The following is a 27,887-nucleotide window of genomic DNA, read 5'->3' on the forward strand; positions in this document are numbered from 1 at the left end:
CTTTGTCTGGGCCCAGCCCAGGGCTGAGGAGGAGTAAGGTGGATAAGTGGGGAGGTGCTTTCTCCCCATTTGGGATCCTGGCATCCAGAAACCCACTTTGTTTGGAGCCAAGGTTTTCCCAAGAGCAGAGTGCTCTTCTTCCTCCTCTTCATCTCCCTCCTTTCACCTGCCCTCCCAGCCCAGCCTGCCCTCTCAACTCTACATGAGTTCCACACCCCCACACCCCAAAGCCAGGTCAGTGGAGGAGACCTCTTCCAGAGTATTGAGAAAAGAGGATGAGGACGGGGAGTGGGGCAGATCATAGGGAGGGGGTTTTGGAGAAAGAAGCAAGTCATTCCAGATTCAAATATTTTTCTCCTTTTTTTTTTTTATTATGACTCACGTATACAATACAAAGTACTTGGACCAGGAACAGGGCTGCCGGGACACAAAATCTACATTCATAGCTGGACATAAAGACAAATGACCAAAAATTATTCTTATAGATATATTTTTAACGTTTTTTTTTTCCTTTCGAGCACATTGCATAAACAGAGAATTCAAGACAGAGTTAACTATACATTCAGTGCAATTTAGTTCTACTCTACTGGGGTTAGAAGCACAATAAAAGCGCACAGGACCGGCGAGCTAGGCAGTCTCAGTTGTTGGGTTTTCTTAGTGAAATAAGCAGCAACAAACGACAACAAAACCGCATTACGAATACTCTCAAAGCAGGATTTCTTTCTATAGGTAGTGATAAAATACGTTGGAGGTTTTTTTTTTTTCATTTTAAAATTTTTCTCTTTTTTTCTCCCATATTAGGATTTCTAAAAATGTCTCTTTTTTATTTTTTCAAGATTATTGCAGGTTCCCTTTAGGTAGTATGTTAAAGATATCAGTATTATTATTACCAGTATTATTATGGTCAGTATTATTATTTTCATGATTATGGTGATTTCTGAGCACTAACACTAATGCAGCTCAGAGGAAGCTAGGCCCAACAACAGAAATCAGACAGCAAAGGGGAGGGAGGCATGGGCCTGAGTGACCATGGGATGACTAGGTAGGATTTTCAGCCACTGCAGGTTCCTGTCTACCCTCTGGAAAGGGTGGGGGTGGGGGATGGTCTTTCTAATGGGGGGGGGGGAGCCCCAGAAAGGGAGAAGGAATATTCCTTGCTATCACCTTTTTATTTCTTTAAACATTTCCCCTTTCCTTTCCTTCCTTCCTTCTTTTTTTTCCTTTCCTTTGAAAAGAAGTAAATCTAATAACCTAATCCTAGCATAAACACAAAGCCATGAGTCTTCTTCATTTTAAGGGGGGGGCTCCCCTCTAAAATAAATACCAAAGGAGCAGGGAGGTGGGAGTGTGGCAAGAAGGGGCGAGAGAGGGGGCAAAGAGGGCAGGTCTCAGACCTTAAAATCCTGGCTGGTCTCTGAAGGGTGGGGGTAGGGACAAGTGTGTGTGTGTTGGGGCAACGACTGAGACAGAGACTCCGAACTTTTCGCTGTGTCTCAGTCTCCCCCCTCCAGCCCCCCAACAAATAAAGATGGGGGAAGTCCAAAGGCAATAAAACCAGAACTGCAAGTATCTGACAGGTAGTTAGAGTTGTGAGTGTCATTCTATTCTCTATAAAAGCAAATGACAGTCGTAAACTTCTCAATTTATCCGCTACCATAAAACGAAACTTCAAGGGAGTTGCTAAAGGGGTGGGGGGGGGTCCTCTCTTTTTTGCTTAGTCCTTGTTTTCTTCCTTTTCCTCCTCTTCTTTCTCCTCTTCCTCGTTTCCTTCTTCCTCCACCTTCTCCTCATCCCGGGCTCCGGGCAGTTTATCCTTGTTGTTCTCCTTTTTCCACTTCATCCTTCGGTTTTGGAACCAGATCTTCACTTGTCTCTCAGTCAGTCCCAGGGCGTGAGAGACTTCAATCCGGCGCTTTCGTGTCAAATAAGGATTAAAGAGAAACTCCTTTTCTAGTTCCAAGGTCTGATACCGGCTGTAAGTTTGCCTTCCGCTGCGCCGCCCGGGAGCTGGACAGAACAGAACCCCAGTCTTGTTATGTTTGGGTGGGGGCTCAGCTTTCCCCTGCCATTCTTTCTCCCCTAAAGTCCTCCTCCTGATCTCCCAGGTCCCCTTCCTCCCGCAGAGCAGGCAAGGGCAGATAGGCGAGAGCAGGCAAGGGCAGGAAAGTTTGGGAGCTTGTTTTGGTTTGCTTCACCTTGGGAGGTGGGGGCTGGACGGGGGTCTGTCTGGAACCTGGGGGTTGGCAGGGGCCGGGGATCACTGCAGGGTACTCCCCGGGCCTGCAGTCCCAGGAAAAGAGCCCTTGCAGCTTTGTTTACAAGTGCAGAGTGGCATTTGGTGAGCAGGGCTGGGGACAGTCTGTTTCCCCAAAAAAGGAAAAAAGGTCTGGGGGTAAAGAAGAGGGGCTTTGCTCACTGTCTCCTCATCAAATCTCTCTGACTCCTGCTTTGCCAGGAAGGAAAATAATTGATCTCCTGGAATGTATCACTGCTTGGCCTGATTGCTGACTGGAGACCAGCAAATAAATCACGGGCCGTCCCCGCTGGAACTTGTCGCTCCCTTGCTTCCCCTTTTGCTTCGAAATTGGGCCAGGAGGGGCCACCCTTCGAGGGGCACATGACCTGAGTCACTCGTAGGGTCTCCAGGAGCTTCAACTAGCCTTGGAATAGGGGGTAGGTTGGCTAGGATCTGCAGGACCTCAGAGCCCTCTCATCTGTATGGTCTCTCTTTTAGAGCACTCTTGTTTTCCTCCTCTCTGGCTTCCTCTCTTCTCTTCAATGGAGGGAAGTACAGCAAAGTTGGGGTAGTGGCCCTAAGGCCAGCTCTCTGACAGAAGGCACGGGGTGCCCCCAGACAGCCAGAGCACCTGTTCTTGGGGTCTTACCACCCTCTGGCCCAGAGAGGGGAGGGAAACGGGGGTCTCTCTTCGCCCCAAGAAAGCCTGGACTAAGGCTCTGTGCCTTATGGAGACCCTGATTTGCTCCAAAGGCTGATAACCTCAGGCTCCTCAGGCCCCTTCCCAGCCACGTCACCAACTTTGCTCTTAGAGACGGTAAGAGGGAGAGACGGACAGACAGACAGAGGTGAGAAAGCCACTTTTAACCCTTTGCACCCAGGCACCACCTTTCCCCCTTAACCCCAGTCCCCCAGATATCCCAAGGCAAGCCCCGTGCCTCACCCCCAGCTGAACCTCCCAACCTCCAGAAACCCACTCAGGCACCTAGGTGGGGCCGGGGAGACCCCGCCGCCAGGAGGGAGAAAGCCAGGACAGACAAAAAGGAGGCAAGGGAGGGGGGAGACCCCGGAGCGCGGGAGACCGAGGGGGAAAGAGAAAAGGCTTCTCACCGTGGGGTCTCATCCATGGAAACATGAGGCTGGGAGACGAGTTTTGATTTAAGTGGCCTTGTCCTTCGCTACTGTTAGTGTTGGCGGAGGATTTACAGTCGGGATATTGCACCACGCTCGCCTCTTGCTGAGCCCCATAAAGGGACTGTCTGGGGAGCGCCTCGTAGCCATAGAATTTGGAGGCGTCTCCGTGGCAGCTCAGCGAGCAGGGGTTCTGCTGGTAGCCCGAGTTGGAGATGCCCGAGGTGCCGTGGTGGAAGAAGTCTTGGACGTGGTGCGAGGCGTGCTGGAAGCCGGGCGCCGAGCCGCCGGGCCCGTACACCAGCGCATGGCTCCTGCCCACGCTCTGGGGGAACCGGCAGTCGTAATAGGCCGGTTCCAGGGACTCGCCGCCTTTGTATTTGGAGAACAGGGGGTTGACGAAGTAGGAGCTCATGCTGGGCACATGAAAACCCGCCGCCCCCTCCCCTCTGGCTCGAGACTCCCCCGCCCGGTACCCCCGAAACTCCCCTCCCCCCGGGAGCGAACCCCCCGGCCGGCTGGTCCCCGGGGCTGGGCCGGGCTGGGCGGGTGGGGGCGCCGGGGCCGGCCGGCCGGCTCACGCAGCTCCCGGGCTGGGCGGGCGGCGGCGGCGGCAGCGGGCGCGGCGGCGGCGGCTCTCTTCACTGTCGGTAGGTAGAGCTCGCGCTCCCTCACTTAGCTCTTTCCTTTAACAGCCCAGGCGAATTCCTCAGACTCCCGGCGGTGGCGGCGCTTACACGCGATTCGCGTTCATCAATCCACGACATGAAGACAGGCGAGAGAGAGAGAGAGAGAGAGAGAGAGAGAGAGAGAGAGAGAGAGAGAGAGAGAGAGAGAGAGGAAGGGATGGTGGGGGGGTTGAGGGGTTCAGAGCTGGGGGGGGACCTGGAGGGAGGAGAGGAAGGGGGAGGGATGGGGGTGTGGTATATATGTGTGTGTGTGGGGGTGAGCCAGCCCAAGCTAATGGCTGGGGCCAGTTTTTCCAAGGTGCGCATTCAGATCTGAAGGTGCCTCTCCCCTCTTCTCTTTCCCTTCCTCCCTGAGAGAGAGATACCTGAGCCGGCAGGTCAACTCAGGTTACCTCAACAGGTATAAGACCCCCAGGGGGAGGGATGCCAGCCAGGGAGAGCAGGCCCCCTGAACCAAAGGACGGACTCCTATGGGGTCCTTAAGTCTGGAGACTTTGAAGAGGAACAAGCACATCCTATCCCAAAATGCTTCAGGCACCAGAAACCTCCATGCCTCTTGCCCCTCCCCTGGGTGGGAGGCTGCCCTGGCTTCCCGCGGTCCTTCAGGCTCTCTGGCTGCCTGCTGTGGGTAGAGAAGAGGTGGGGTCACTGCATGTACCCAGGGGGGCTGCCCTGCCCCTTCAAGACACCAGCTCCTGCCTGAGGCACGAAGCCAGGCAATGGCCAGGAGCTTGGCCGGGGGGTTCTGAGAGCAACGCTGCTTGTGGGGACAGAGGAGAGGGCAGCTGGTGGGTCTCTGGCGGCTGGCTGGGTGGATTCAGGATGTTTCTCCTTAGGAGGCTACTTGGACCAAGGTTGGAGGAGACTGGAGCAGGCCTCTCACTTGTCCCCGCATACCCTACCCCGTCATCAGGAATGCCAGCTCGCCCTGGGCATCCCCTGGCTTCACCTCCCACCCCCCACCTCCCCAGGCAGGCTGCCCAGGCCAGGGTGTGGATGAGAACTGTCAACAGACACTCTTTAAATGTTTACCCACACTTTCTCCGGGCGGTTTCCCCCAGCCCCAGGACAGGGTACATTCAAGTCAATCCCCGTGAATAACCTTAGTTCATCAGCACCCTTCCCTGGCCATATGTGCGTGCAGTCCTGTGGCGCAGACAGAGAGAGGAGGGAGAAAAGACAGAGAGAGGAGGGAGAAAGTGAGAGAGCTGTAGGTATGTGTGCTGTGTGCATATGGGTGAAGAAGAGGAAGAATGATTTTTCTGGTCCTCTCCCTACACAGTGTGTGAGGTTGTGACACACAGGGCAGCACCAAGGTGCACTGGGGATACACAGACACTGCATATGCTCCCTTCCACCCTGAAAAACATCAAGTGCATACTCACTAAACTATCATGCCTTGGAGCACCCCTGTCACTCCACAGATACTGTGCACACACATGCACACCCAGGCGCATAGGAAAATAATACCTGCCAAATATACACGCAGCTTTAGCTCTTTGCATCACGAACAAATTTGCTACCTATTTTCCTTCCACATCCTGAGGCTTCCACATCCTGAACGAGGAAGGAGGCAGTAGGAAACCAGATCTTTTTTCTTCCCCATCTGGAAGCCAGCTCTGGGTATGGAGGAAGGAATGGCAGTGCAGGGGAGGATGGTGCTGAGAGAATGAGCCTCCCCACCCCATCCCTCTATTATCTAAATAATTGCTGGGGAAATGGCCACCCTCAGCCAAATTCTCAAAGGAGATTCACGGATGCCCAAGCAAGCGGTGCTTCCTCTCTGCTCTGGATTTAGAGAAACCCGCCCCCATCTGAGTCCGGGGCTGCCCAGACTCTGTGAGACCCAGAGCAAGGACCCTGGGGCAGCAGGAGGGGAGGGTCAGAGGAAGGCTGTGCCAGGGCTTCAGGTCTCCCTAGGGCCCAGGAGCGTGGAGGACAGACAGGGGTGAGCACGCTCCAGCCTTGGTCCCAGCCCTGCCTTCTCTGAGCCTGCTCTGCAGTACTGAGCTGATCCGGATGGACTCTGGGCTCCCAGCATCTGGATCACCAGGGACTGTCATAAATACTTTCTCTTCCCTGCCTGGAAAGAGGAGGCTCGGCAGGCCGGCCCGCTCTGGAGCCTGCACCTTATCTTTTAGAGGGTGGAGGGGATATCTCTACAGTTTATGGTCCAGCGAAATCCCTGCCACACAGCTCTTCTTCCGGGTCTTTGTGTCTTGGAATGCGACTGTCCTGAGTGTGCCGCCACAGCCGCCTGCTCCGAGAGCCCACCAGTCCTGAACCCCCTGGCCGGACTTGGTTTCCCCTTTTGGGGAGGGGGTCCCTCGCCTTTTCTTCCTTTCTTTCATTTGATTTTTTTTTTCTTTTACACATAACTGGTTGATTTCCCTTCGGGAGCCAGGAAATAAAGAACCACAAGCAGCCATCCTCGCTGGGGAGTCTCTGTCCCTCGCCTCGAGGCCTGCACCGCCTTTCTAGGTATCACGGATTTATGTTCGTTTGTCTGGGTCATTCTGCCTTTTTGTGTTAATTACGCGCTGCCTGCTTCGTTCTTATCTCCTCCGCAAAGCGATTATTTTCGACACCCGCCCTCCCTCGCCTCCCTCGCGAACCTGCTGTCAGAGCCAGGGCCCATCTCCCGCCACCGCTCACGATTTATTTACACCTCGCAGGTGAGAGGATTGATTTGCTCAGCCAGTAGGGCCGGGCGGGACCGGGGCGCGGGGCCTTCTCGCCACTGCTCCGAGGAGCCGGGCCTCAAATGTCAGTGCGGCCAGGCCGGCCAGGGGCGCCGCCGCCGCCTCTAATATTGAACAACAGCGCCACCTCGCGTTCATTTTCTCCAATGCAGTCCAGCTGGGGGAAAGGCCAAGGGAGAGAACAAGCAGGTCTCAGGCTTGGCCCTAAGGTGAAAAGTGGCAGGAAGGAGTTTCCAAATGGGGGAGGGGGAAGGGGGTCCCTGCAAGGGCGTTCCCCCGGGACCGCTTTCCGTTTGTTTTATAAGTTCTCGAGATAAACCTTGTCAAAGGTTTCACACTCTTCTCCCTTTTTGAAACCTTCTCTTCCCGCATTAAGAGCCACCATGCAAAGGAACTGCCGCGGTCTTTCCTCCTCCCCTCTTCAGGCGCATTTCTGGGCTGGGAACACCTCCGCGCACGCCGACGCACGCCCTGAAGCTCCCGCAACCACCTGCCCAAGGCTGCACCCTAAACTCCTGGCTCTTCTTACCCTGCTGCTGGTCCCGCACCGCCTATTCCGCTGCTGCCCGCTGCACTCTGGGGTGGGACTCTGACTTCTCCCGGCTGTTTGCCCCCTGGTTTGTAGCCCATCCCTCTCTCACGCGCGCTCTCTCCACCTCTCCCCCCCCCCAGCCAGTGAGGTCCTGTTCTCCGTGGGCCATAGACAAAACATTCCTATAATCTGATTTCAAAGGAAAGAGTGTCCACCTTATTTAAACCATAAAACAATTAAGCCCAGACGTCTAGCCAGCTCCGCGCTGCTGTTTTGTTCGGCCCCATTCAGAACCCAGCGCAGGGAGACAAACAGCGCCATAAAAGTGGCATTTCGGTGCTGCGGAAATGTACCTATCCCCTGCCTTTCCAAGTGGAACAACCTTTAGGGTTTTGTGATTCTGACAAAGGAGCAGAGGAGAGGTGGGAGGGGAAGATTAGGGCAGGAGGGCGTTTGCTAGCCCCTTTCCCCCAGCTTTCGTTTCTTTCCCCAGATGTGTGTTGTGTTGTGATGGTTTTAACGCACAGATTATAATAAATAAAAATTGAATCCAATCCTGACCTGCAGGCGGCTGAGCTGGTGGGCCGGGGCGGGGTGGGCCTGCTCTGGATCCCGGGGCCCTCGAGCCCGGCGCCCTCCTTCCTGCCCGCCTTCAGGCCGGCTCGGGCAGGCTGCGGGAAGCAGGCCCCGCTGGCGGACGGACGAGGGGAGGCGAAAGGGCCTTGGAACAGGGGCGGGGTGGAAGCCCGGAAAGGCCGCCAAGCTCGGGGCTGCGGGAGAAGCCGGAGTCCCCGCGTCAGGACCCGGGCAGATGGGTGCCTTGTTCCCCAATGGGCGCAGAACTGGGGCCAGGGTCACAGGACTGCAAAACGGCCAAAGGGAGGAGGGAGGAAGCGAGAAAAGCGAGCAATCTACAGGCAAAGCACCTTTCAAAAGGACCAAGGGAACAATCGATTCTGGAATTGGAAAGGATGTCTCCTAAGCGGGAGAGAGGAGAGGGTGCTTCAGCTACTGGGGAAACCACACCGTCGGTCGTTTGCGACTTTTGATTGCAAAATATTATCAAAATATTATCAAAACAAAATATTATCAAAACAAAATATTATCAAAACAAAATGTTCACCCCTTCCCACCTTCCTCCGGCCCCCGACACTGGAGAGTTGAATGGAAGGAGGGGGTAGGACCTTCAAATGATGGGAGGGGCTGGTCCCTACAAGTGCCTCACCAATCCTGTAAGACAATGCAATGGCCCAGGGAGCTGCACGAGGCCTGGGGTCCCCAATTATTTTATGATACACCCCAAGAATTCAGAGCAGCACCCTGCACCCTCTCCAGAATGGGCAGCCTGAGATATTAAAGGGCTATATTTCAGGCAGTCTGAGTTTAATAGTTTCCAGATTGGGGGATTTCCGAGAAAGGGGGCGCCCAGGCAGAGGCGTACCCTGCAGCTTGGGTCTGCTTCTGATTAGCAGATGAATCTGCCCGTTCTGGGGAGGGCACTCTGGGGTACAGTGCAGCTGACAGCCCCACCAGGCTGTCAGACACACATCTCTACATCCTTATGCCTGGGGTCCTTCAACCACCAGAGAACATTCCCCGCCTGACTAATCCCTGAGTAGCTTCCTTGGGCCCTGGCCACACTACCCCCCAGAAATGCTGCAGCTGCACAGCATAACCCCTGCACCCCAAGACCAACATTCAAACTAACCATCAGAGAGACAGAGAATGCATTGAGAAGTAGAAACTAAATCTAATTCTGATTGTATTGGCTTTGCCATCTTTCTCCTTCCTTAATTTCTCTCTCTCTCTCTCTCTCCCCCTCCCTCCCTCCCTCTCTCCCATCTTCCTCCATTTATTCTCAACGAAATCCTCAGTGCCTGTTCTCCCTGAGGCCTGCTGGCCTTCCTCCTCCAAACCGCACACCCTCCCTACTCAACCCCCCTAGCCATCCCTCGAAGCACCGATGCAGCCAGGCAAGAATCCAGCCCGGGCCCTCACCCAGCACCCAACTTTCATCTTCACCTATCTCTTCCCTCTGATCTCCTGTACTCATAAATTATTACAATTAATTACAGCGAGGGAAAGCCATTCATGCCATGCCCCCACCCCCCTGGACTCCATTGAGCTACCAGGAAACTCCTAGGCAGCTATCAGAGCAGGCACAGACTGTGCCCAGGTCTAAGCAGCCTCCACCCCACCCTGGAGCCCTCACCCACCCCACCCCGCCTGGAGAGAAGCAGCAGGCACTTGCCCTCCCGAGGTCAAGAGAGCCCCTTCCTGGCTCCAGCCTCCCCCAGAGGATCTGAGCACTTGCCTCCTCCACGACAGCGGCCTGGGAGCCACAGGGAGGAGAAATAATGAGAACTGGATGCAGTTGGGTTTCTGGTTTTTTAAGTGACTTCGATATATTAACACAGAGCTGTTCTACCATAACAAACAGAAGCACGTTACAGGACGGACGCTGGGGATGATAGGAAACACTGCTATGTACATGCCCGAGGCACCGGCCTGTGCGCTGGACCCAGCCTGCGGCACCATCCCCGGCCCTCGCCCCTCAGCTCCTGGGCTGGGACTCGTTATTGTGTATGTATGTGTATCTTTTTTTTTGTACAAAATCTGCACGCAGAGCACCCCAGGCCTGGGGAGAGATGGCCCGGACCAAATATGATACAGGAAAAAAAATAGAAATATAGCGATTCAAGTACTGGCTTCTCTGAAGAAAGGAGAAAAAAAATCACATTGTGTGTGTCATTTATTTCAGTTGCGCAGAAGAAGAGAATGCGGCTTCTCTCCCCGCCTCCTGATCCTCGCTGGGTAGAACTAACTCTAAAACACCAATTTTTCAACACTGAACCCTCCCAAATCGCAAGAGTTTTCCTTTTCCCTTTCCTTTTTTTTTTTCTTTTTAAGCTGATTGGCTTTTCTCTATCTTGCTCTTTCCTTTCCTTTTTCTTGCTCTCTCCCGCCTGGGCTGGGTTTTTTTGTGGGTTTTTTTGTTTTTCCCTTGGCTGTGCCGAGGCAGCAGGCCGGGCAGGGTTTAGGATTGCTCCTTGTCGGTTTTCTCTTTATTCATCTTTTTCATCTTCATCCTCCGGTTTTGAAACCAGATTTTGACCTGCCGCTCGGTGAGGTTGAGAACCCGGGCCACCTCGTACCGACGGTCCCTGGTTAAATACATATTGAAGAGAAACTCCTTCTCCAGTTCCAGCGTCTGGTACTTGGTGTAGGGGCAGCGCTTCTTCCTCGTGGAGCGGGCGTGGATCCAGTTGGCCACGGGGTTGCCTGGAGGGCCAAACACAGGCAGGGGTCAGTGGAGACCCTTTCCAGCCCAGGATCCCTGCCACTCCACCCCCAGTCGTAGCCAGGCTATCAAAACCCAATAATTGAACCTGAATTTGGACACGTTTTGCTGTAGGAATTTCCCCTCACTCCTTTTGCATTCTGCCCCCCCTCCCCATCTCCCCCTTCTTCAGTTTCCTAAAACTATAGGAAATCAAAGCTATCAAAGCCCCAACAGTCTGGTCCTCAGCTTCAAGAGTAGTAACTCGAGAATATCCTCATAAAAAGTCCAAATTCCCAACCGTTTCATAGGCCCATAAATGCTTCTCTCCCTTGTTTTTTATTTTTATAGTGAGGTCTCTCTCCTCCCCACTTCCCTCCTCCTTTGCCCCCTCCCATCCACCCAGCCCACGACCAAGTCCTGAAATTTCTGCAGTTCTGCTTCCTGACCCTGAGAGCCCCTAAGCCCCCCACTACCCTCTCCAGCGCTGTTGCTCATCTCCGCTCTCCGAGTTCAACCCTGCTGAGGCGAATTCTCAGGGTGATGCTGGGCTAGGAAAAGCCTTCCTCCTCTCCCCCAGAGAGCTGCTGGCCTTGGAAACAGCCCCCCTACATGTGAGCTTCCCTGTTTGACTGCCAGTGCCCCCACCCCTCCTGCCAGCCCCAGGACAGGCTCTGCAGGAGCCAAGCCTCCAATTTCAGGTTTATGAGAGTAGCTGAGGGCAAGGAGGGAAGGCTCAGAGGGGTATAATTAGGCCCTGGCCCCTTACCGGGCTGGAGGAAAGGATTTCCTGGAGCCCCCCCTGGGACTCCCCCAGACACTTCCTCACACCCAGGGGGCTGCACCCCTCCCCTGCTGTTTCTCTTCTTTCCCCTTTCTCTGGCCCTACAGCTCCCACCTGCCCCTCCCCACCTACCCCTGCCCTTCTTTGCAACACTCAGAAGGCTCCTGTCTCCCTGATTGGAGTGTGTGTATGTGTATGTGTGTGTGTGTATGTGTATGTGTATATGTGTGTGTGTGTGTGTAATTCTCTATTCTGGGGAGATGTCTCTCCCCACTCCTCATCCCTGACACCCCCATTTTTCTACCTTCTCTCCTGCAGACCCCCAGAAGAGGGCTTTCAAGTTTGAGGCTGGGACCCCACTTCTCTCCCCTAACTCTGGAAGTCCTGTCTCTCCAAGTTCCCCCAGACCCTTCACTCAGTGGTCCTGGGAGAGAAGTCCATAGACCTTGAGTTTTATTCATCTCTAGTGGTGTGAGGACCACCCCCCCACCCATGCTGGCTGGGAGGTAGGGGTGAATTTTCTCCCTGCCCCGAGTGTCCTCCTCATCTCTGTCCCATCCCACCTCAAACCATAAAATGAACCTCGCCCCCACCCCATCCCCTGGCCCTGTCTGCATTTCTTGGAAAGTAACGACTGAGCCAAAGAGCCCGGGCTGGGGGTATGGGGGGCGGGGGTCTCTCATCAAAACCTGCTCCTGGGCGAGGAGCCCCCCCTCAGCCCTCTCCCAAACCTGGCTCCTTGGGCCCCCTTTCAGACCTCCCTGCCCCTGAAAGCTCCCCAAGGTAATTCGCTTTTATTGAGTCCTCACCCCCTCGCCCTCGCCCCTCTCCCGCGCTCCCTGCGCCACTCCGAGGGGCTGTAATCCGGCTCCCCCCGCTCGGCCTCTCCTCCCCTCCCGCGCCGGTTGTAAAGGAAAATTGCTCCCAACTTACTGGGGTCCAGGTCGGCCTTCTCCTCTTTGTGCTTGCTGCCGGCGAGCGCGTCCGCCTCGGGCGAGGGCAGGGTCTGCGGGGCGCGGTCGCGCAGCTCCCCGGGCGAGCCGTACATGTAGTCCGGGTAGCTGCGGCCGTCGCCCGGGCCGCAGTCGGCGCGGCGCCCGGGGTAGGCGTCCGGCTTGAGGGCGTAGTGGCGGCCGCCGGCCGGGAAGCTGGGGAAGGAGACGGCGCCGGACAGCGGCTCGAGCCAAGTCCGCATGTAGCGCGTGTCGGCGCCGAGGTGGGGCTGGGGGCCGTACGGGTGGTACACCACGGACGACTGCGAGGGCACGGGCGCCCACGACGTGCTGAACACGGCCGGCTTGGGCGCGAAGCTACAGGACGGAAAATCGCTACAGTCCGGCACCAAGCCGCTGGGTCTGGCGGCGGCGGGGTGAGCCCCGGTGGCCGGAAACCTGGACGCTAGGAGGTCTTCATTGTCGTGGGAGATGAGCGAGTCCACGTAATAGTTACTGATGGGCCCCGTCGCCGACATCGTAACGGGGTTTTACATACATAAGATTATTGTATGAACTGTATATGTACTTTTTATCTGCTCACAGAACAATCAAGGCAGGTAATTATTTTTCCAGCCTTTTCCCCGCAGCCCATTGGCTCTCCGGCCCCCACGTGATCGTATTTACCCAAAAATACGGCGCGGATCAATGCGCAGGGGCTTTTTTTTTTTTTTTTCCCTTGCCTTTTTTTTTTTTTTTTTTTAACCTTCTCCCACCCCCTTCTCTGCTGATCCCCGCGACCTGCGTTTTCCTGGGGGTCCGGAACTCTGGACCCCAGGCATCCGTCACCCCCTCAGGACAACTCGTCTCTCCTCAGAGAACCCCCTTGCCCATGTCCACCCGGGAGCAGATGGCCTCCCGCCCCCACCCCCAGGAGGATTTCTTAATGGGGTGAAAACGCCAGCCCCGGAACCCAGGGTTCCCGGACCCCCGGGGCGGAGCTGGGCGCCGGAGCCCGGGGACCCGAGGCCGCCGAGGTAGGTGGAGGAACTATTTCTTGACGTAATCTGTCTCTGTCGGCCCCGACGCTCCCGCAGTCTCTGCGCGAGCCGAGATCAGCGATTGTCAGTTCGGAACGTGGCTTTTAAAAATGCGTTTTTAAATAGTGTGTATGTATGTATTTCTTTCAGGAGCAGCAGCAGCGAGAGAGGGAGGGTGGGAGGGGACTGGAGAAGCTGGGGTGGAGGGAGGGAGGGAAGGAGAGAAAGGGGAGAGTGCCTCTGCCCTGGCCAACTCAGCCCCCCAAACACGGGGTAGGGAAGGTTGGGGAAGGTGGTCCGTGGGTGGGAGGGGTAGGACCTCTGGACCTCAGACACCTTCAGCACCAGGAGTCCTCTCTTTGCTTCGGTACAGATATGCAGGCACCTCTATTTCAAATTTATTGTCTATATCTACCTTTTTTTTTTCCTTGCCAGCTTGAAGAAGTGGAGGAGAGATCTACACAACTTAAGTGGGGCAGCAACCCCATCCCATCTTCCTGCTCACCCACCTTTGCCCCAGTTCCATCTCTGGGACACCCTGACCCCCCCAAAAAAGAAGTCACCCCCCTGGTTCTGTCTGCACAGAGCCAGGGTGAGAGCGGGCAAGGCAAGAGAGCGACCTCAGTCGTGGGCAAGTAGCTTGTTTTTACGTCCTTCAATAAAATTTTTATGAGGATCATTTGATTGTTCATAAATGTGTCTTTCATTAAATAAAATTGTAGGCTGTTTTTGGAACGGGGAAAAAGCAACGGAGGGCTGGGACAAAGCGGTTTCTTTGGGGTCGGACACAGGAATTCTGGAGAAGCTGTGTGACTGTAGGGAGGACAGACAACTAGGAGTACTCGCCCCAATAAGTGGGTTGTTACCCCCCTGCTGGAGTTTGGGGTTTGGTACCCAGTCCTCTGCTTTCCATCGGACTGCCCCACGGCGGTTCAGTCAGGGTGGGCTTTGGACAAGCAGGAAATTCTCAGAATGAGTGCGAAAGAGGGGGCAGGAAGGTTGGCTGGTGGGGGAGAAGAGCAGGTGATGTCCCTAGAGGCAGATGCACCCTAGGCATGGCAGAGCGAGTTTGCAGGAGGGATGCAATTTCAGGGTCAGAAGGAAAGAGTCCCAGTTTGTGCTGGATGAAAAAAGGCAGGAGCTGAGGCTGAGAGGAGGCTCTGAAACAGCAGGGAAGGAAGAAGCTTCCCAGAGCAGAGATGCCTGCCCTTCGTTCCCACTCCTGTCCCCAGGAGGGGACACCAAACGCCAGGGGTGGGGGCCCAGGCTGGTTTTCTCCTGCACCTAGGTCAGCCTGTCTCCTCTGGGGCAGGGAAGGACCAGAGAGAGGTGTCCCAGAGAGTGTAGGATGTATGTTGGGGGGAGGAGGAAAGTTGAGGGGGGAAGAATAGATGTGAAGTCCAAACACTGACCCCAGCTTTCTAGGCCCCGTCCCCAGTCCCTGTTCCTCCCCCTTTCCAGTTCTTTCCCTTTCGGTCAAGCGGGGCTGGGATTTCTACGAAAGGGGGGCAGGATGTGAGAAGTGCCTAAGGGCTGGGGAGAGGAGACTCGGGGCCTCAACCTCCTCGCCCTGGGCTCTGATTGGATTATCTTCCCCTCCCCCAGACTAAACTGATTTGGAAAAATCCAAATAACAGCAAGAAACAGAGTATCTCTTTGGCCTTGATGGAGTTGGGTTAGCTGTCAATCAAAAATCCTCCCTCACTAGTTCAAGGAAAAGACAAGAGGTTCCCGTCCCCCTGCAGAGGCTCTCTCCAAATCCCTCGCGCCGTCAGCACCTCCCCCAGCCCTGGCGGCTGGGGACCCTGACCAGCTCTTGGGCGGCTGCTGGCAGACATGTAGCCTTTGGCCGGCCCGGGGCCAGACTGTGACCAAGAGGACGTTAGGGACAGAGCCTGAGAGAGACTGAGCCCGAGATGGCCTGAGACCGAACAACTGAAACACACACGGGGCGTCAGGCCCATAGAAAGGAAGGAAGGAAGGAGGGAAGGAAAGAAGGAAACAGAGGATTAGGCTAAAAAGAAGGAGCGAGGGGAGAATTAAAGAAAAGGGGGGAGGCAAGATGAAAAGAGATAGGAGAGCAGGGAAAGGAAGGCGTGCAGAGAGCAAGACAGAGGAAGGGCGGTGATAGGCAGGATGGGCTAGAGAGCTGGCGGAGCAGCCATGGCATTGTGCAGTCCGCTTGCTTGCCGGGCCTTTGCCGGCGACAGGCTCCAGGCACAGCGGCCACTTCTGTCCTGACACAAAGGAGGAAGAGGCCTTCCCTCCTGCCCTTCCCAGCGTCCTGCTCCTGTGGGTACACTAGGCTCCTGGGATATAGAACCCCATTTCAGCCCAGGCAGCCTTCCAGGCGGCTGGGGCTGAGCCACGCTCTAGTCAAGGAGCAGAGGAGAAGACATGAGGAAGGAGGTTTCACGCCCTGCTCCTCTTTTGCGTCTCTGCCAGGCCACAGGGCCCATCGGCCCCCATTTCAGCTTTCCTGGAAGAAGGACACCCCTGAAGGCCCTCTTCCATGGGCCTCTGCTTTGGGGGAGAGCTCTCAGACAGAGTGGCTGCAAACAGATGCCCCTTTCTCTCCTCGCCTCTTTGGCCACTGCCTTCTTTTCAGCCCTGCCCAGCCGGCAGAGGCAGCAGCACGGGGCAGCTGAAATCACAGCTGAAATCCTCCAGCCCACACTCCCTGCTGCTGTCAATTTCCCCATGAAACCTAGGGGAGATTGTCACCTTAGTTATAGAGCGTGAACTCAGGCATGGACAGAGCTGAGGATCAGGAAGTAGGCCTCGCCCACAGCCCCCTCCCCACCAATACCCCATTTTGCCTAGGCCTTGCTTAGAGAGGCGGCCTGGGGGGGGGGGGGCTGGAAGAGGCTGGGAGCCCCTGAGTTCACCAGACCCAGGTCCCTGTGCTTCCACAACTGCATATGGCTTGTACCCCCATTCTCTGTATTTGGAGGGAGGGTGGCAGGTCAGGGCTCTGAAGCAGATTTTCAGGCTCCCCCAAATCCAGGCCTCTAGGGATGGGAGCACAAGGATGTGGGGACACCACCACGACGACGGAGGGGCTTGTCTTCCCAGGTTCAGCTCCTCCTCCGGAATCCCCTGGCAGATTCCAAGACTCCCTTCCACCCCCACCACTCCCTTCCATTTTCCTCAGCGCAAATGGGGCAAACTCAAGAGCCTGGAGGCTACTGGGAATCCCTGCTGTGGAGAAGGTAACCCCAGCCTCAGCTAGCAGCTCTGCGCTGACTCTGGTTCTCAGAACTCCCCTCCAACCCCAAAAGGTTTCACTGGGCACGGGAAAGCCCCCTAAGGGGGATGGGCAGCCTAACTGGATCACCTCGAACCTGGGCAGCTAGGACTGCAACCCAGCCAGCACCACCGTGGGAAGGACTGACGGAAAGGCAGACAGGTTAGAGGCTTCCTCTCCCCGGGCCCTGCGCCTCCTTTTTAGTGATTTAAATTCCCTCCGGTTCAATCCACACCGTCAAGTTCGGATTAAATTTAAAACAGGCTTTCCCCGGTGCCCCCAGTGGGCTATCCCGGCCGCCGCAGGCGGGGAGACCGCTCCCGGGCTCGTCAGCGCCCGCCCGCGCAGAGGAGGCTGTGCTCCATTTGCTTTCATTTTCCATCTCCCCCTGAAATGGGCTCGTTTCACCTCTTCGCTGCCCTCTCCCCCTCCCCGCCCCCTCCCCGGTTCCCCTCGACTTTCCCCCCTTCTCTCTCCCGATCCCTCTTTGTTGGGAAAAACACACCCACACACAACTCCTCCTTGCTCAGGCCTGCGCTGGAAGGAAGCAGACACTGAATTCTCCTGGCCTGCCGCGAGGAGCCCCGCGTCCTGCCCCCACCCCAGGTGGGTACCCGGGACCCCCGCACACCAGGAGCCCGGCCCCTCCGCCCAGCAGGAGCGAAACCCCTAGGGCCTGTGAACCTGGCCCTCTCAACGCCACGGCCTGCATTCCCGCCGGCCCCCTGCCCCGCCGCCCGGCAGCAAACGGGGCTATTTCCGGCTCCCCCAACCGGACTAGCTTCCTAGCCTGGGGAGTGGCTGGAGGGGGAGGGCCCCAGAGCTGGGGGTGCTCCCTGCCTGGAGCCCCCGTGGCCCTGGCGACTGGTTACCTGATCTCTCTGTGATGTGTGTGTCGCAAGGAAATTTGCAGTGACTTTGGAGCCCAGACTGCGGAAGCGGAGGTGGCGAAAGGAGAGACAATACGGGTACAATTAAGGGGCCAGAGCCGCGAGTCTCTCCCCCGCCCTCCCTGCGCGACTGGGAGCTGTCTGGCCTCCAACCTCAGGGCAACCCGCGAACCTGGAGCCGGAACTCAGCCCAAGGCGGAGGGAACCAGAGGATCTGGCTTCCAGGAGGCGGGAGTCCAGCTCCCTTCCAACTTGGGGGCACAGCCATCAGCCGCACTGAGTTGCAGAGAAGGCAATGAATGAAAGTGCACATTCCGACCAATGTTCCCAAACTGTTCAGCCTTTGGAAGGAGAGCCTAGGGTTTGGGACGCCTCAGACAGACAGACAGACAGACAGGCAGGCAAACCGCATCTCCAGAGGCAGACTGACTCACAACATGAGTGTGAGCCTGAAATCAAATACAGGTTCAACATTCCCCGAGGCCTCTCTGCCAGGCCGGCGGGCGCCGATCTCCCTACCTTCTCTCCCCTCCAGGGCGTTGGACAGAGACCTGGAAGACTTGGTCCCTCTGGCTCGGTCCAATCCCGCCTCGGGAAGCGCCTTCGTTACCTGCTCCTCGGCTCCCCACGGCCACAGATGCAGGGCAGCCGCCTCCCGCCCGGGGAGGGAAGCCCCGGCCACCGCAGCCGCCGCCGCCCGCCCTCCTTCCCTCCCTCCCTCTGTCTCGCCCTCCCTCCCTCTCTCCCTCCCTCGCGCGCTGCCGCTCGCGGGCCCTCCCGCGGGCAACCTGTTCTGGACCCAATCCAGGTATCTCCGAAAGAGAGAAAAAAAGAAAAGACATTCTTGTGCCAAAGAAAGAAAGAAAGACCCCTAACTGCATTTATTTTTCATGCTCTGAGCCTGGGTTGGCCTCGGTTCCCAGGTCCTGGCCACGGCCCTGCCCCTGCGGAGGTGTGCGGGGCCTGCTGCCTCGCCCACGAGGACCGCCGCGCCCCACGCGCTGCGAGCTGCACACCGTGGACCGCCGCGACGGCCACCCAGACACCACTCAGACCCCAAGGTCCTTCCTACAGACTCAATATCCGGTTGTCCGGCTCGCCGCGGGCCTCCGCCCGGGGAGCCAGCTCCGCTCCGCCTGCCGCCAAAGTACACACGCGATCCACCTAGTCTGTGCTCTCACGCCCGCCCCGACACCCCTCCCGGGCTCGGCGCCCGCCGGGGCGCACTCGGGCCGCGGTCTTGCCCCGGGCTACAAACCTCCTCCCGTGCACCGGACCCACACAAAGCCCGGTGCCTGCCGCTCCCATTGGAAGCCCCCGCCGCCGCCGCCGCCGCCCTTCACCTGTTTCCGAAAAGAGCTGCAGCTCCGCGTCCAGCCAGGCCTTGGGCCCCAGCGGAGGGTGCTGGGGAGCCAGGGTCCCAGGGAAGCCTCGGAGGATCGAGGATCCGCGGGGCTGAGCCAGAGCCCCCGCAGCCGCGAGATATCTCGGAGCCCAAGGCTCTCCTTGGCGAGCTCTTGCCTTTTCCTCCTTCTCCCACAAGTCTTAAACACTCACATGCCGAGAGTTCAGCTCTATAAATCCTGTTCCTCTTTCCCATATCATAATTAAAAAAAACCAGTAGGGGAGGTTTTAACTTTTATTGCGATTTCTGGAGTTGGGCTGCGGAGCATATATTAAGTTTACGCTTGTGCGCTCTCGGCGGGGAGGGTCCTTTAAGAAATAAAAATCCATCTTAATATCTGCAGACGAGAGAGATAATTTTTCCCCTCCTCTTCACGCTGTTTCTTCTGAAGACTCCCTTCCAGCGAAGCGAATAAATAATCACCACCACCTTAGCCATGATCCATGGCCCCAGGGCCCTCGGGGCAGACGCTGGCCACCAGACTGGCCCTCACCTTGGCCCTATGAGAACTCACCCCATTCACCAGGATTCTTTTGGGGTGGACACCCAGACCCATGGCTCAGTGACCAACCCCCCTAAGCTCTTGGGCTCTGAAACAGAAATGGAGGCAGAGAGACCCAAAGCGCAGAAGCCCTTCCTTGGTGAATTTCGGCCCATCAGGGACCCAGTCTCCCCTTTCCTGGGGACTCATTTCACTCCAACTGGCCCGGTGCTCCTGGCAACCTGAAAATTCAGAGACTGCTGGGGGCTCCCAAACAGGGGGTCCCCCTGCCTGCCTCTAACCAGCTGGTCTTCCTCTCTGAAAACCCCCCTATTCCCTGAGAGCCACAGAGAGATTTGAGCACTTTCATCCAAGGGAAGATATTTTTTCCCCCTACAAATGGCTAAGGAACAGATGGAAAGTCAACCTGACAAATTCAGCTGAAGCGAAGAGAGGCTCTATTCCCATTTTCCCCTCTATCCTCCTCAGGGTGAAAACAAATCTCTTCGTATAACAGAGAGAAAAATAAATAAGCATGCAGGTAAATATATATAGGGGGTTTGAGAGAGCCTAGAGGAGACAGAGATATAGAAACAGAGACCCACACTCATACAAGGTTACAGATATCCCCCTAGCAGACAATTGCAAGGATATGGAACTCCATGTATATGTTTTGTTACGGGGACATGACTTTATTTCTCTGTCTGAAAGTTTATAATGTTTTAATAATCACAATAATTCCAAAGTAAGAAAACCTGTCCTCCTTTTGGCTTTCTCTTTCCCAGTCTGAGAACCGGGGTGGTATCTCCCCATTCTCCTGGACTCCCCCCCCCCCACCCCGCCCATTTTTCTTCACAGGCAGAGAAACCTCTTTTGAGAGCTTCTCTCTAGCAACAGGGTCCAGAATTGAGGAACCAAGGGCAAGGGGTGGATGGGAAAGGAGGGGAAGAAGCTTTGCGAAGTTTCGCATGGCTCAGATTTCCTCTCACTCCATTTCCTGCCCTCCTTCCCTGGCATCAGACCACAGCCTTCCCAACAATATGGTAAAGGTGGGCGCTGGCAGCCTCCATTCACCCAGACATTTCCACACGATGCAAAGACAAGCAGCTGCCTGGCAGCCACAGACACAACAGACCAAGGCCTACGGGCCACAGACAGCTGGACAGAGACCAGAGCTGGCTAGGCTCTTGCCCTAATGTTTCCTAGTATGTGTGTTGGTGTGTGTGGGTGTGGGGGGGGGCATTTCTACTTGGACTTGATGCTTTCCTCTAACCTACTAACACCCTAAATATGCCCTTCTCCTGGGCATGGAGCTATAGACGGGGAGGGAAGGTGACTGAGCTAGTGCTCAGAGGTCCCCAATTGTTGGGACCCCCAGGCACCCCACTTTTCTAAGGGGAAGCTTCAGCCCCAGCCTTCTGGAGGCATAGTTTTTCCTTGGAGGTGGCAGGTGAGAGACACTAACCCTTCCAGAGACTCCCTTCTCTTTCTGTGCTCTCCTCTCTCCTAATGACCCTGCCCTACCCTGGCTGGCCTGCCAGACCACCTCTTACTCAAATTCCTCAATTTCCTTGGAATTGACTAGACCGTCTTTGTCTATCTCCATCAGCTGAGTCCAGGAAACAATAGCTGCAGGAGAAACTCCTCTCCCTGAGCCCCAGGGATTGGGACAGGCTGAGGAGTAGACAGTAGAAAGTGGGGTTTTCAGGCTTGCCTGGCCTGGCCCCACTCACAGCTTGCCCTCCTCAGTCTGTATCCAATGTGCCCTACCTGGAAGGGGGCTGTGGGGCAGGCCCACAGGGGAGGGACGGAGCTGGATAGGTGGGTTGGGGCCCTCGACGAAAACCGACTGATGTAACTCAGGCAGTTTCTTGTTGCCGAGTTCAAAACTCAATCCCAACAACATGAAACTACCTAAGCCACAGATCAGCTGAGCGAGCAGGGCGGGAGATTCAGCTTTGCATCTATCGGGAGGAGAAGGGAAGGGGGTTGGGGAAGGAAGAAATTCAGCCCCGTCCCCCTTTCCGCCCCCACAACCTCCCTAAAGACTAGAGAGTAGACTTTGGGTGGCTGGGTGGGTAGGGGTCTGACTGCCTCATCAGCTTCTGGTCCAAGCAAAACGTTCAGGGAAACTCTGATGAAATGGGACCTCCAGCCGCCAAACCCACGCCCCACCTCCAGCACCGCAGCAGACCCATTCCCCTGCGTCTGGCCCTGGCCCTGGGGGAAGCCCAGTGTCCTTCCGCTCTGGAGCTGGGTCGCGGTCCTGTCCATCGGGCCCTTCCGCACTCTCCTCCTAGATTCCCTCCGATCCTCTCTCCCTCTCTGCTCAACTCTGGCTTCCCTGCGTTTGTGGGGAGCCGAGCCACACAGCCTGTGCTCCAGCGCCTCTTCCCACCAGGCCACTTGCCTGGCGAAGCCCCATGGTTAGGGAGTGTGGGGACCGAGAGCCTGGATAAGGCTCACATCCAAACCAGCAGAAAGCAGAAAAACCTAAGCTTCAAGCTCCAACCCTCTCCAGCCCACCCTCCCTCTGCTCCCCTCAGCAGACAGCCAGACTGAGCGACATCTAGACCCATGTGTCAACCTCGAGGCAACCCTAAGTGCCAGCGGAAGAGAAAGAAGCCAAAACCTACCAATTTACCCGATTAACCACTGAACCCCACAGCAACAGGCCGAGGAGGGGAGGAAAGGGAGCTCACGGCCACTGCCCTCCGCTGCCAGCATCCACAAGTCCACAAGCAAGCCCGGGCTCTCGGAAAGCTTGGGCGCCCCAAACTCCTTCCTTCCTGTTCTGCCCGCTGTGCACCGGGCACCTGGGGACGCTGCGAGTCCCCACTCTGCCGCCAAGAGAAGAACAAGAAACCGCTTCTCCTACCTTGTCGCCGCCTCCTCCTCCTGCCGCTGCCGGCGCTTCTGCTGCTGCTGTCGAGGGGAGGGGGGTGGCTGAGCTCCTCGTGTCCCCCTCCAGCGGTTAAGTTTATTCCTCTCTTTGGATAGGTGGGGAGCTCTTGGGGTTCCCCCGGGCAGCGGTGGGGTGTGCCTGGCCCAGCACCCCAGGCAATCAGATCCGTCTGCTCCTCAAGATTGCAGTTTGCTCTCTGCCTCTTTCCCTCCTCCAGTCACCTTTAAATGCATCTTTTACTGCAGCACCACATTATATTTGCAGATCATAAAATCCACCTCTCGCGCGCACCAAGACCGTCCTGACATTACTGTTTTATGACCTTGACTTATTGTGGTCACCTGGATAATATTTAAATCAACGTTATGGTCTCTCACTTACATTACACCCGCCAAGAGACGTTCTAGAAAGGCTCTAGGAGATGAGTCAAACACAAAACACACACATCCACACACTCAGCCTCTTTAGGGAGGGGGTGTCGCTAAAAAAAAAGCACTAAATACAAAAACCACCCATTTGAGGATTATGATTCTGGAAATTTATTAGCATTTTTTTCTCCATTAAGGAAGCCACATGCAAAAGATACAACATACAGAATATCTTTAAATAACACAACTGCCAGACAGGGACTGGGTGATATGGGGGGGGGGTGTCTGTCTTTGCTTCACTATGTTCTATTTTTAAAATTTTTGTTCCTCTGGATGGAAATTTTCAGATGTCAGTGAATGGAGGATGTGGGGTGCTAGGAGGATGGGAGAAATGCAGAAAGCAGTACAAATACAAGACTTCAAGCAGATTCTCAGAGCGACTGGGAGGTAAAGACACGGAGAGGGTTCGGTGGAGGCGCTGGGCGCTACGATGAACATACAAACACTAGCCGAACTTCCCAAAACGTCTATTCTAAGGAGGAAATACAGCAAGAAAGGAGCAATTCTGACTGTGCTCTGTGAGATTACAGACCTTCTCTGGTTCATTTTTGTCCTCTTCCCCTCCCCTCCCCCCCCCCAATTGGGTGTATTCGACCTTAACTTTGCATAGAGAACAGGATGCTGCTGCGTGTGAGTGCGTGGGTGAGTGAGGGGTTGACACACACACCAGTCACACTCCCACCCTTATCTATGCAGGCACACCACACCCAAACCCCTGCACCCCATTTCTCATGCTTTAGGTGGACGCATCTTCACAGCACGAACCATTGGTCCCTTGGAAGGAGAGTCTGAGGTCTTTGCCTTCTTTGCAGGCGCGTTGCATTTATACTCAGGGAGGGAAAAAAATATACCACCAGGCACAAAGGGAGGAGGGGCGGGGAAAGGAAGAAAGGGGTGGGGGAGAGGGGAGGAGGAAGGGAGGCCAAGTGCTCAGGTGAAATTAAAATTGGAAGTCAGTTCCCGGATCCGATTCTCTCGGTTCATTTTCTTGAGTTTCATTCTGCGATTTTGAAACCAGATTTTGACTTGTCTGTCTGTAAGGTTAATGGTCTTGCTAATCTCCAGGCGGCGCTCTCGCGTCAAATACATATTGAACAGAAATTCCTTCTCCAATTCCAGCGTCTGGTGTTTAGTATAGGGGCACCTCTTCTTCCTTCCGCTCTTTGCTGTCAGCCAATTTCCTGTGGTGTTTTCTGCCTTTATCTCCTCTGTTAAAAATAACATTATTTACATAAGTATCCCTGCAGAGGCAACCCCTCCAGAATGCTGCAGCCTTTGCCAGCCTGCTGTGGGGCGGCTGGTGGAGTACAGAGTAGCTGCTCTTGTTCCACAGGCCTGGCTGGCGGGGTCCTCTTGGGCTCAGGGCCCTTAGAATATCGTTGGGGTCTAGATTTACAGGGGGAGAAAGACAGGAGGTTCTTGCCTCCAAAGCATTTATTAAATGTAAATTACCCCAATCCACCTTGACCTAGCAGATTCTGAGTAGTCCCCACTCCCTCAGCTTGCTGACCCTGGTGGGCACTTGAAACCTCACCAGGCCCTCCCTCCTCTCTGTCCCATTCCAGCTCTGGAAAAATCCAACCAGAAGGAAAAGCATTTTCCAGGCCCCAGACTGGGTGGCAGAGTCCATCCTGCTGGCTAGAGCAGTTCCCAGAGAGCTTTGACCCCTTTCAACTCAGTGGAGGGATGTCGCCCCATTCTCTGCAGCCAGTGGCCATTGCAGCTGTCCCGCACCAGACCTCCCGTCCCTGTTCCCACCTGAAGTGCCACAGAATGGCACTGTCCCACTTGAGCTCCCATTGCCAGCTCTTCCTCTCCTGGCCATTCCCCCGGGGGTGTCAATAGCTGAGGCAAGGGAACTTTACAGGCAGCAGAGGTCAGGGCAACAGCTCTAGGGCATGCTGAGTGGTCCTGGGACAGCAGCCCTGGCCATAGGACCTAAGGTCAAGGGAGAGAGATATCCTGAGGAAATGCAGCCTCTTGGAAATCTCCTGCCTGCATATCGACATGGATATGGATGCCTGCCTGCATGTGTGGATTCCTGCAAAGCATTCTCCTGCACATATGCAGACATGTTATTTATCTAAGGAGATGCTATAAGTAGAGGGTGTATTTCCCATTATCTTATGGATAGCTTCTCTCCCTGGACCATGTTCTTGCTGAAATGGACCGGTCTTACTCTTCAAGCCGCAAAAGAGATCTGGGCTATCTTTTCTAGGGAAAAACCCAGAGTCCAGAGACCAGAGATGGGCACCCAGCAAAGGACTCTGCTGATGGCTCTGCACTCTGTCTCCCATACACCAAATGAAATTGCCAGCTTCCTGGATCTTTATCTTGATGGGGAGTGGGGTGGGAGGGGGGGTGGCCAGGGGAACCAGGAAGCACCAGAAAAATGCAAACTTGAGGCTGTAGTTTAAAACATCCAAATGCCCTTCATTCTGCTCCCACCTCTGCACCTGAAGCCTCCAGTCAAATCGTTTAAAGGCTTTTCACATCTAACCCTGTCTTGTTTATTTTCTTATTGGGTTTGTTGGGTTTTGGGGGAAGGGAAGAAATTACAAATGGTGAAGTCTGGCCGAAAGCCCTCTTGCCTCTGGCCAGGTGGTGGCATCAAAATGGGAGAGGGGAGGCAAAAAGCGCAGAGGTGAAGGGCAGACTGAGAAGGATTAGTTGGGGTAGGAGGATTTAGATTGTTGCGGGGAGGGCAGGAGAGAAAATGGAGCCTCTCAGAATGGGGGCAGTTTGAGTCAGGAGGTGAACTTATTAACCTTGACTTTGCTTTTGGTGGGGCTAGAACAGCTTTTCCTATCCTACATATCTACTCCCCAACCAAGCTCAGGGTCTGAGGAAAGGGTGTAACATTAAACTTGCGTGTTGCACAAATGCCACAACGAAGGCTTTGTGGGTGTGGGGGCCTCACTCTCTCCCTCACGCTCGCTCCTGAGCACACCTGATCTTCTGGCCAGGGTCTCCATGAGGTAATTTGCCAAGGCCACCTTTGCAGAGGAGACCCAAGGAAGAGAGGCTTAGCCCTTGCCCCCCAAAAGAGAGAGTGTGTGTGAGTGTGAGCAGGCATGCGTGTGTGCGGAGCATGTGAGAGGGGTGTGTGTGTGAGTGTGACACAGGTCGCCAGGCATGCGTGTGCCGCATCCATATACAAAGCACCACAAGATCCAGGCTGCTCAGCTCTAATAGTCCATCTGCCTCAACACTCAGAGAGCCCCTCTTATATACAGCCCCCAGCAGCCGGTGCCTTGGGGAGCAGCTTTATTCCTCCCCTCCCAGTTGGGCCTTTCTGATGCTTTTGGCTCCAACTTTTCGGGGAGAGTAGGTCTCCTCCGCCTCACTCCACTGCTCCGTTTGTTTCCTCCACATTCCTCTCCAGGTGTCAGAGAAAGGTCCTGAAGTCCTCCAGTTCCCGCAGCAAAAATGAATCTTGAACCCTGAGCTTGAACTCTGACGAAGCTTTCTCTCTCATACCAAAATCACAATGCAAACCAACTAAAGCCACACTTCCTTGCCATTCACACAGACATTTCCCAACCACTCATTTGTAAGCAGCTATTAGAAACCAACGAAAAAAAATTTAACCAGAGAAAAGGAAAAGAAAAAAAATTAAAAGGGAGACAAAAAACTTACAACAGCCCAATTGCCCCTTTCCAACGCCATACCCAAGCCAGGCGCCTGGGGAAGGGAGGGACGCGGCGGGCAGCCTCTCACCTCCACCTCTTCCGCTCCAGCCCCGCTGTCCTAGGCCCGGGCCCGGCCCCAAACCGCAGGAGCCCAAACCACACGCACAGATGAGACACACAAAACAACAAATCCGCGCTTCACAGGAAACAATTTTCAACTGGGAAAACCCAGTAACGCGAAATCTCCTTTCTCCCCAGTCTTCCTTAGTCCCTGACCCAAGATCGCCATTTTAAGCTTTTTACAAGCTTCTGACCTGAGCGGGGGACATCAGCCCCCACCAGGACAGCAGCGCAGAGCAAGCAAACCAAACCCAGCACATGCCTGGGAGTGGTCATCCGCCCTGGGCAGCTGCAGACCGTCCGCGGGCGCGCGCCAGGCCGGGTCTGGGCGCCCACGGCCGCAGCTGCCGGCACCTCCACTTGGCCGCTCACCTTCCCCAGCCCAATGACGCGCCCCCGCCGGGCGCTCAGCAGACGGGAGTCGCAAGCTGGGGTCTTAGTCCCAGGACCGTCCAGGGCCTCCTCGGCCCAGCCTTCTCCCTTCCCCCCCGCCCGCCCCGGGCAGGAAGACCAAGTAACCGAGCATTCCGGCCGGGCCACGGCCCAGGCAGGCGGCCTTACCTTTTGCTTCGTTATCCGAGGTGTCTGGGCTGGAGTCGGCGGCTTTGGCCCGCTCCTTTTCGCTCTCCAAGGGGCTGCCTTTGGAGCCCGCCAGGCTCTGCTCGGTCTTGATCTCACTGGGGCTGGGGGTCTGGCTGTCAGACTTGGGGGTCTCGGGGAAACTCACTTTGCCCCCGAGCTGGGGCGATTCCAGATGTTCGGCGCGCGGGTTGAGACTGGCCCGCTGCTCAAAGGGGGCTTCGAAGTCGTTGGTCCCGGCGCAGTGGGGCGGCTTGTCCAGCGCGGAGTAGCTCGGGCTGGCGCGGTAATAGCTGGGCACGGGCACCTCGTGCTCCCCGAGGCAGGACTCTTGCAGGGGGTGGGAGTAGAGAGCTGCCTCGGGGCCACTTTTGGCCCGCTTCTCTGCGCTGTACATGCAGCAGACATTCTCCTCCTTGACACTAGGTGGGTAGGAGCAGGAGGACAGCGGCCTGCCAACAGGTTGTTCCAGGCGGTAGGCGGCTTTGGGGTCGCCCCAGGAGTCCAGCTGCGAGAGGTAGGACGGGTAGGTGTTGAGGGCGAGGTTGGGGCTGCTGCCCTCGTCCCTCTTGGAGAGCGAGGGCGTGAGCCCGCATCCCCTCATCACCCCGCAGTTGAAGTCACTCCCAGATTGCATATACATGCCTGCGCTCCGGCTATAGCGCTCTCCTCCGCCGGGCGCAGCCAGGGGCTCCGCGTACGAGTTGGGAGTTACATTGCGAGGGCATGTCATTTTCAGAGAGAGGGGTTTTTAAGGAGCAATACTACAGCGGAGGAGCTGACATCTTTTTTTCCCCCCATCCGGGAGGGGGGGGGCGGTTCGAGGGGGCGGGAAGAAGAAGAAGGGAGGGGGGAATATCAGCTCCATAATTAT

General features: G+C 55.8%; 3 protein-coding genes, 1 long non-coding RNA gene and 1 other non-coding gene across 5 annotated transcripts; 1 reads left to right on the forward strand and 4 right to left on the reverse strand.

The window, feature by feature from the left end:
• Positions 1 to 296: 296 nt before the first annotated feature.
• HOXC8 (homeobox C8) lies at positions 297 to 3,803 on the reverse strand. The gene is made up of 2 exons (XM_008140783.3): positions 3,347 to 3,803; positions 297 to 2,007 (listed from the first exon to the last, which is right to left on the reverse strand). The coding sequence occupies exons 1-2, from the start codon at positions 3,780 to 3,782 to the stop codon at positions 1,715 to 1,717; spliced, it is 729 nt and encodes a 242-aa protein (XP_008139005.1). The 5' UTR covers positions 3,783 to 3,803; the 3' UTR covers positions 297 to 1,714.
• A 5,898-nt stretch (positions 3,804 to 9,701) lies between these two features.
• Positions 9,702 to 12,825, reverse strand: HOXC9 (homeobox C9). Its single transcript, XM_008140782.3, has 2 exons — positions 12,288 to 12,825; positions 9,702 to 10,572 (listed from the first exon to the last, which is right to left on the reverse strand). The coding sequence occupies exons 1-2, from the start codon at positions 12,823 to 12,825 to the stop codon at positions 10,328 to 10,330; spliced, it is 783 nt and encodes a 260-aa protein (XP_008139004.1). The 3' UTR covers positions 9,702 to 10,327.
• A 15-nt stretch (positions 12,826 to 12,840) lies between these two features.
• LOC114231271 (uncharacterized) lies at positions 12,841 to 14,005 on the forward strand. The gene is made up of 3 exons (XR_008556599.1): positions 12,841 to 12,906; positions 13,164 to 13,323; positions 13,762 to 14,005. It is a non-coding gene; the product is annotated as an uncharacterized LOC114231271 (long non-coding RNA).
• A 7,192-nt stretch (positions 14,006 to 21,197) lies between these two features.
• On the reverse strand, positions 21,198 to 21,276 carry MIR196 (microRNA mir-196). Its single transcript, NR_129197.2, has one exon. It is a non-coding gene; the product is annotated as a microRNA mir-196 (primary transcript).
• Positions 21,277 to 23,263: 1,987 nt separating this feature from the next.
• Positions 23,264 to 27,859, reverse strand: HOXC10 (homeobox C10). The gene is made up of 2 exons (XM_008140781.3): positions 26,996 to 27,859; positions 23,264 to 23,890 (listed from the first exon to the last, which is right to left on the reverse strand). Exons 1-2 carry the CDS (start codon positions 27,744 to 27,746, stop codon positions 23,613 to 23,615), a joined length of 1,029 nt encoding a protein of 342 aa, XP_008139003.1. The 5' UTR covers positions 27,747 to 27,859; the 3' UTR covers positions 23,264 to 23,612.
• Between the last annotated feature and the right edge of the window lie 28 nt (positions 27,860 to 27,887).

Source organism: Eptesicus fuscus, chromosome 7, assembly GCF_027574615.1.
Source record: "Eptesicus fuscus isolate TK198812 chromosome 7, DD_ASM_mEF_20220401, whole genome shotgun sequence".
Classification (NCBI taxonomy): Eukaryota; Metazoa; Chordata; class Mammalia; order Chiroptera; family Vespertilionidae; genus Eptesicus; species Eptesicus fuscus.

Bases quoted from the DNA above. Each gene is read 5' to 3' on its own strand.
- HOXC8 (XM_008140783.3), bottom strand. From the start codon at position 3,782: ATGAGCTCCTACTTCGTCAACCCCCTGTTCTCCAAATACAAAGGCGGC. The intron at 2,008-3,346 runs GTGAGAAGCCTT...TGTTCTGTCCAG, and splicing joins TCCATGGATGAGACCCCACG to CTCCCGGGCGGCGCAGCGGA.
- HOXC9 (XM_008140782.3), bottom strand. From the start codon at position 12,825: ATGTCGGCGACGGGGCCCATCAGTAACTATTACGTGGACTCGCTCATC. The intron at 10,573-12,287 runs GTAAGTTGGGAG...TTGGCCCTCCAG, and splicing joins GAAGGCCGACCTGGACCCCA to GCAACCCCGTGGCCAACTGG.
- HOXC10 (XM_008140781.3), bottom strand. From the start codon at position 27,746: ATGACATGCCCTCGCAATGTAACTCCCAACTCGTACGCGGAGCCCCTG. The intron at 23,891-26,995 runs GTAAGGCCGCCT...TATTTTTAACAG, and splicing joins CTCGGATAACGAAGCAAAAG to AGGAGATAAAGGCAGAAAAC.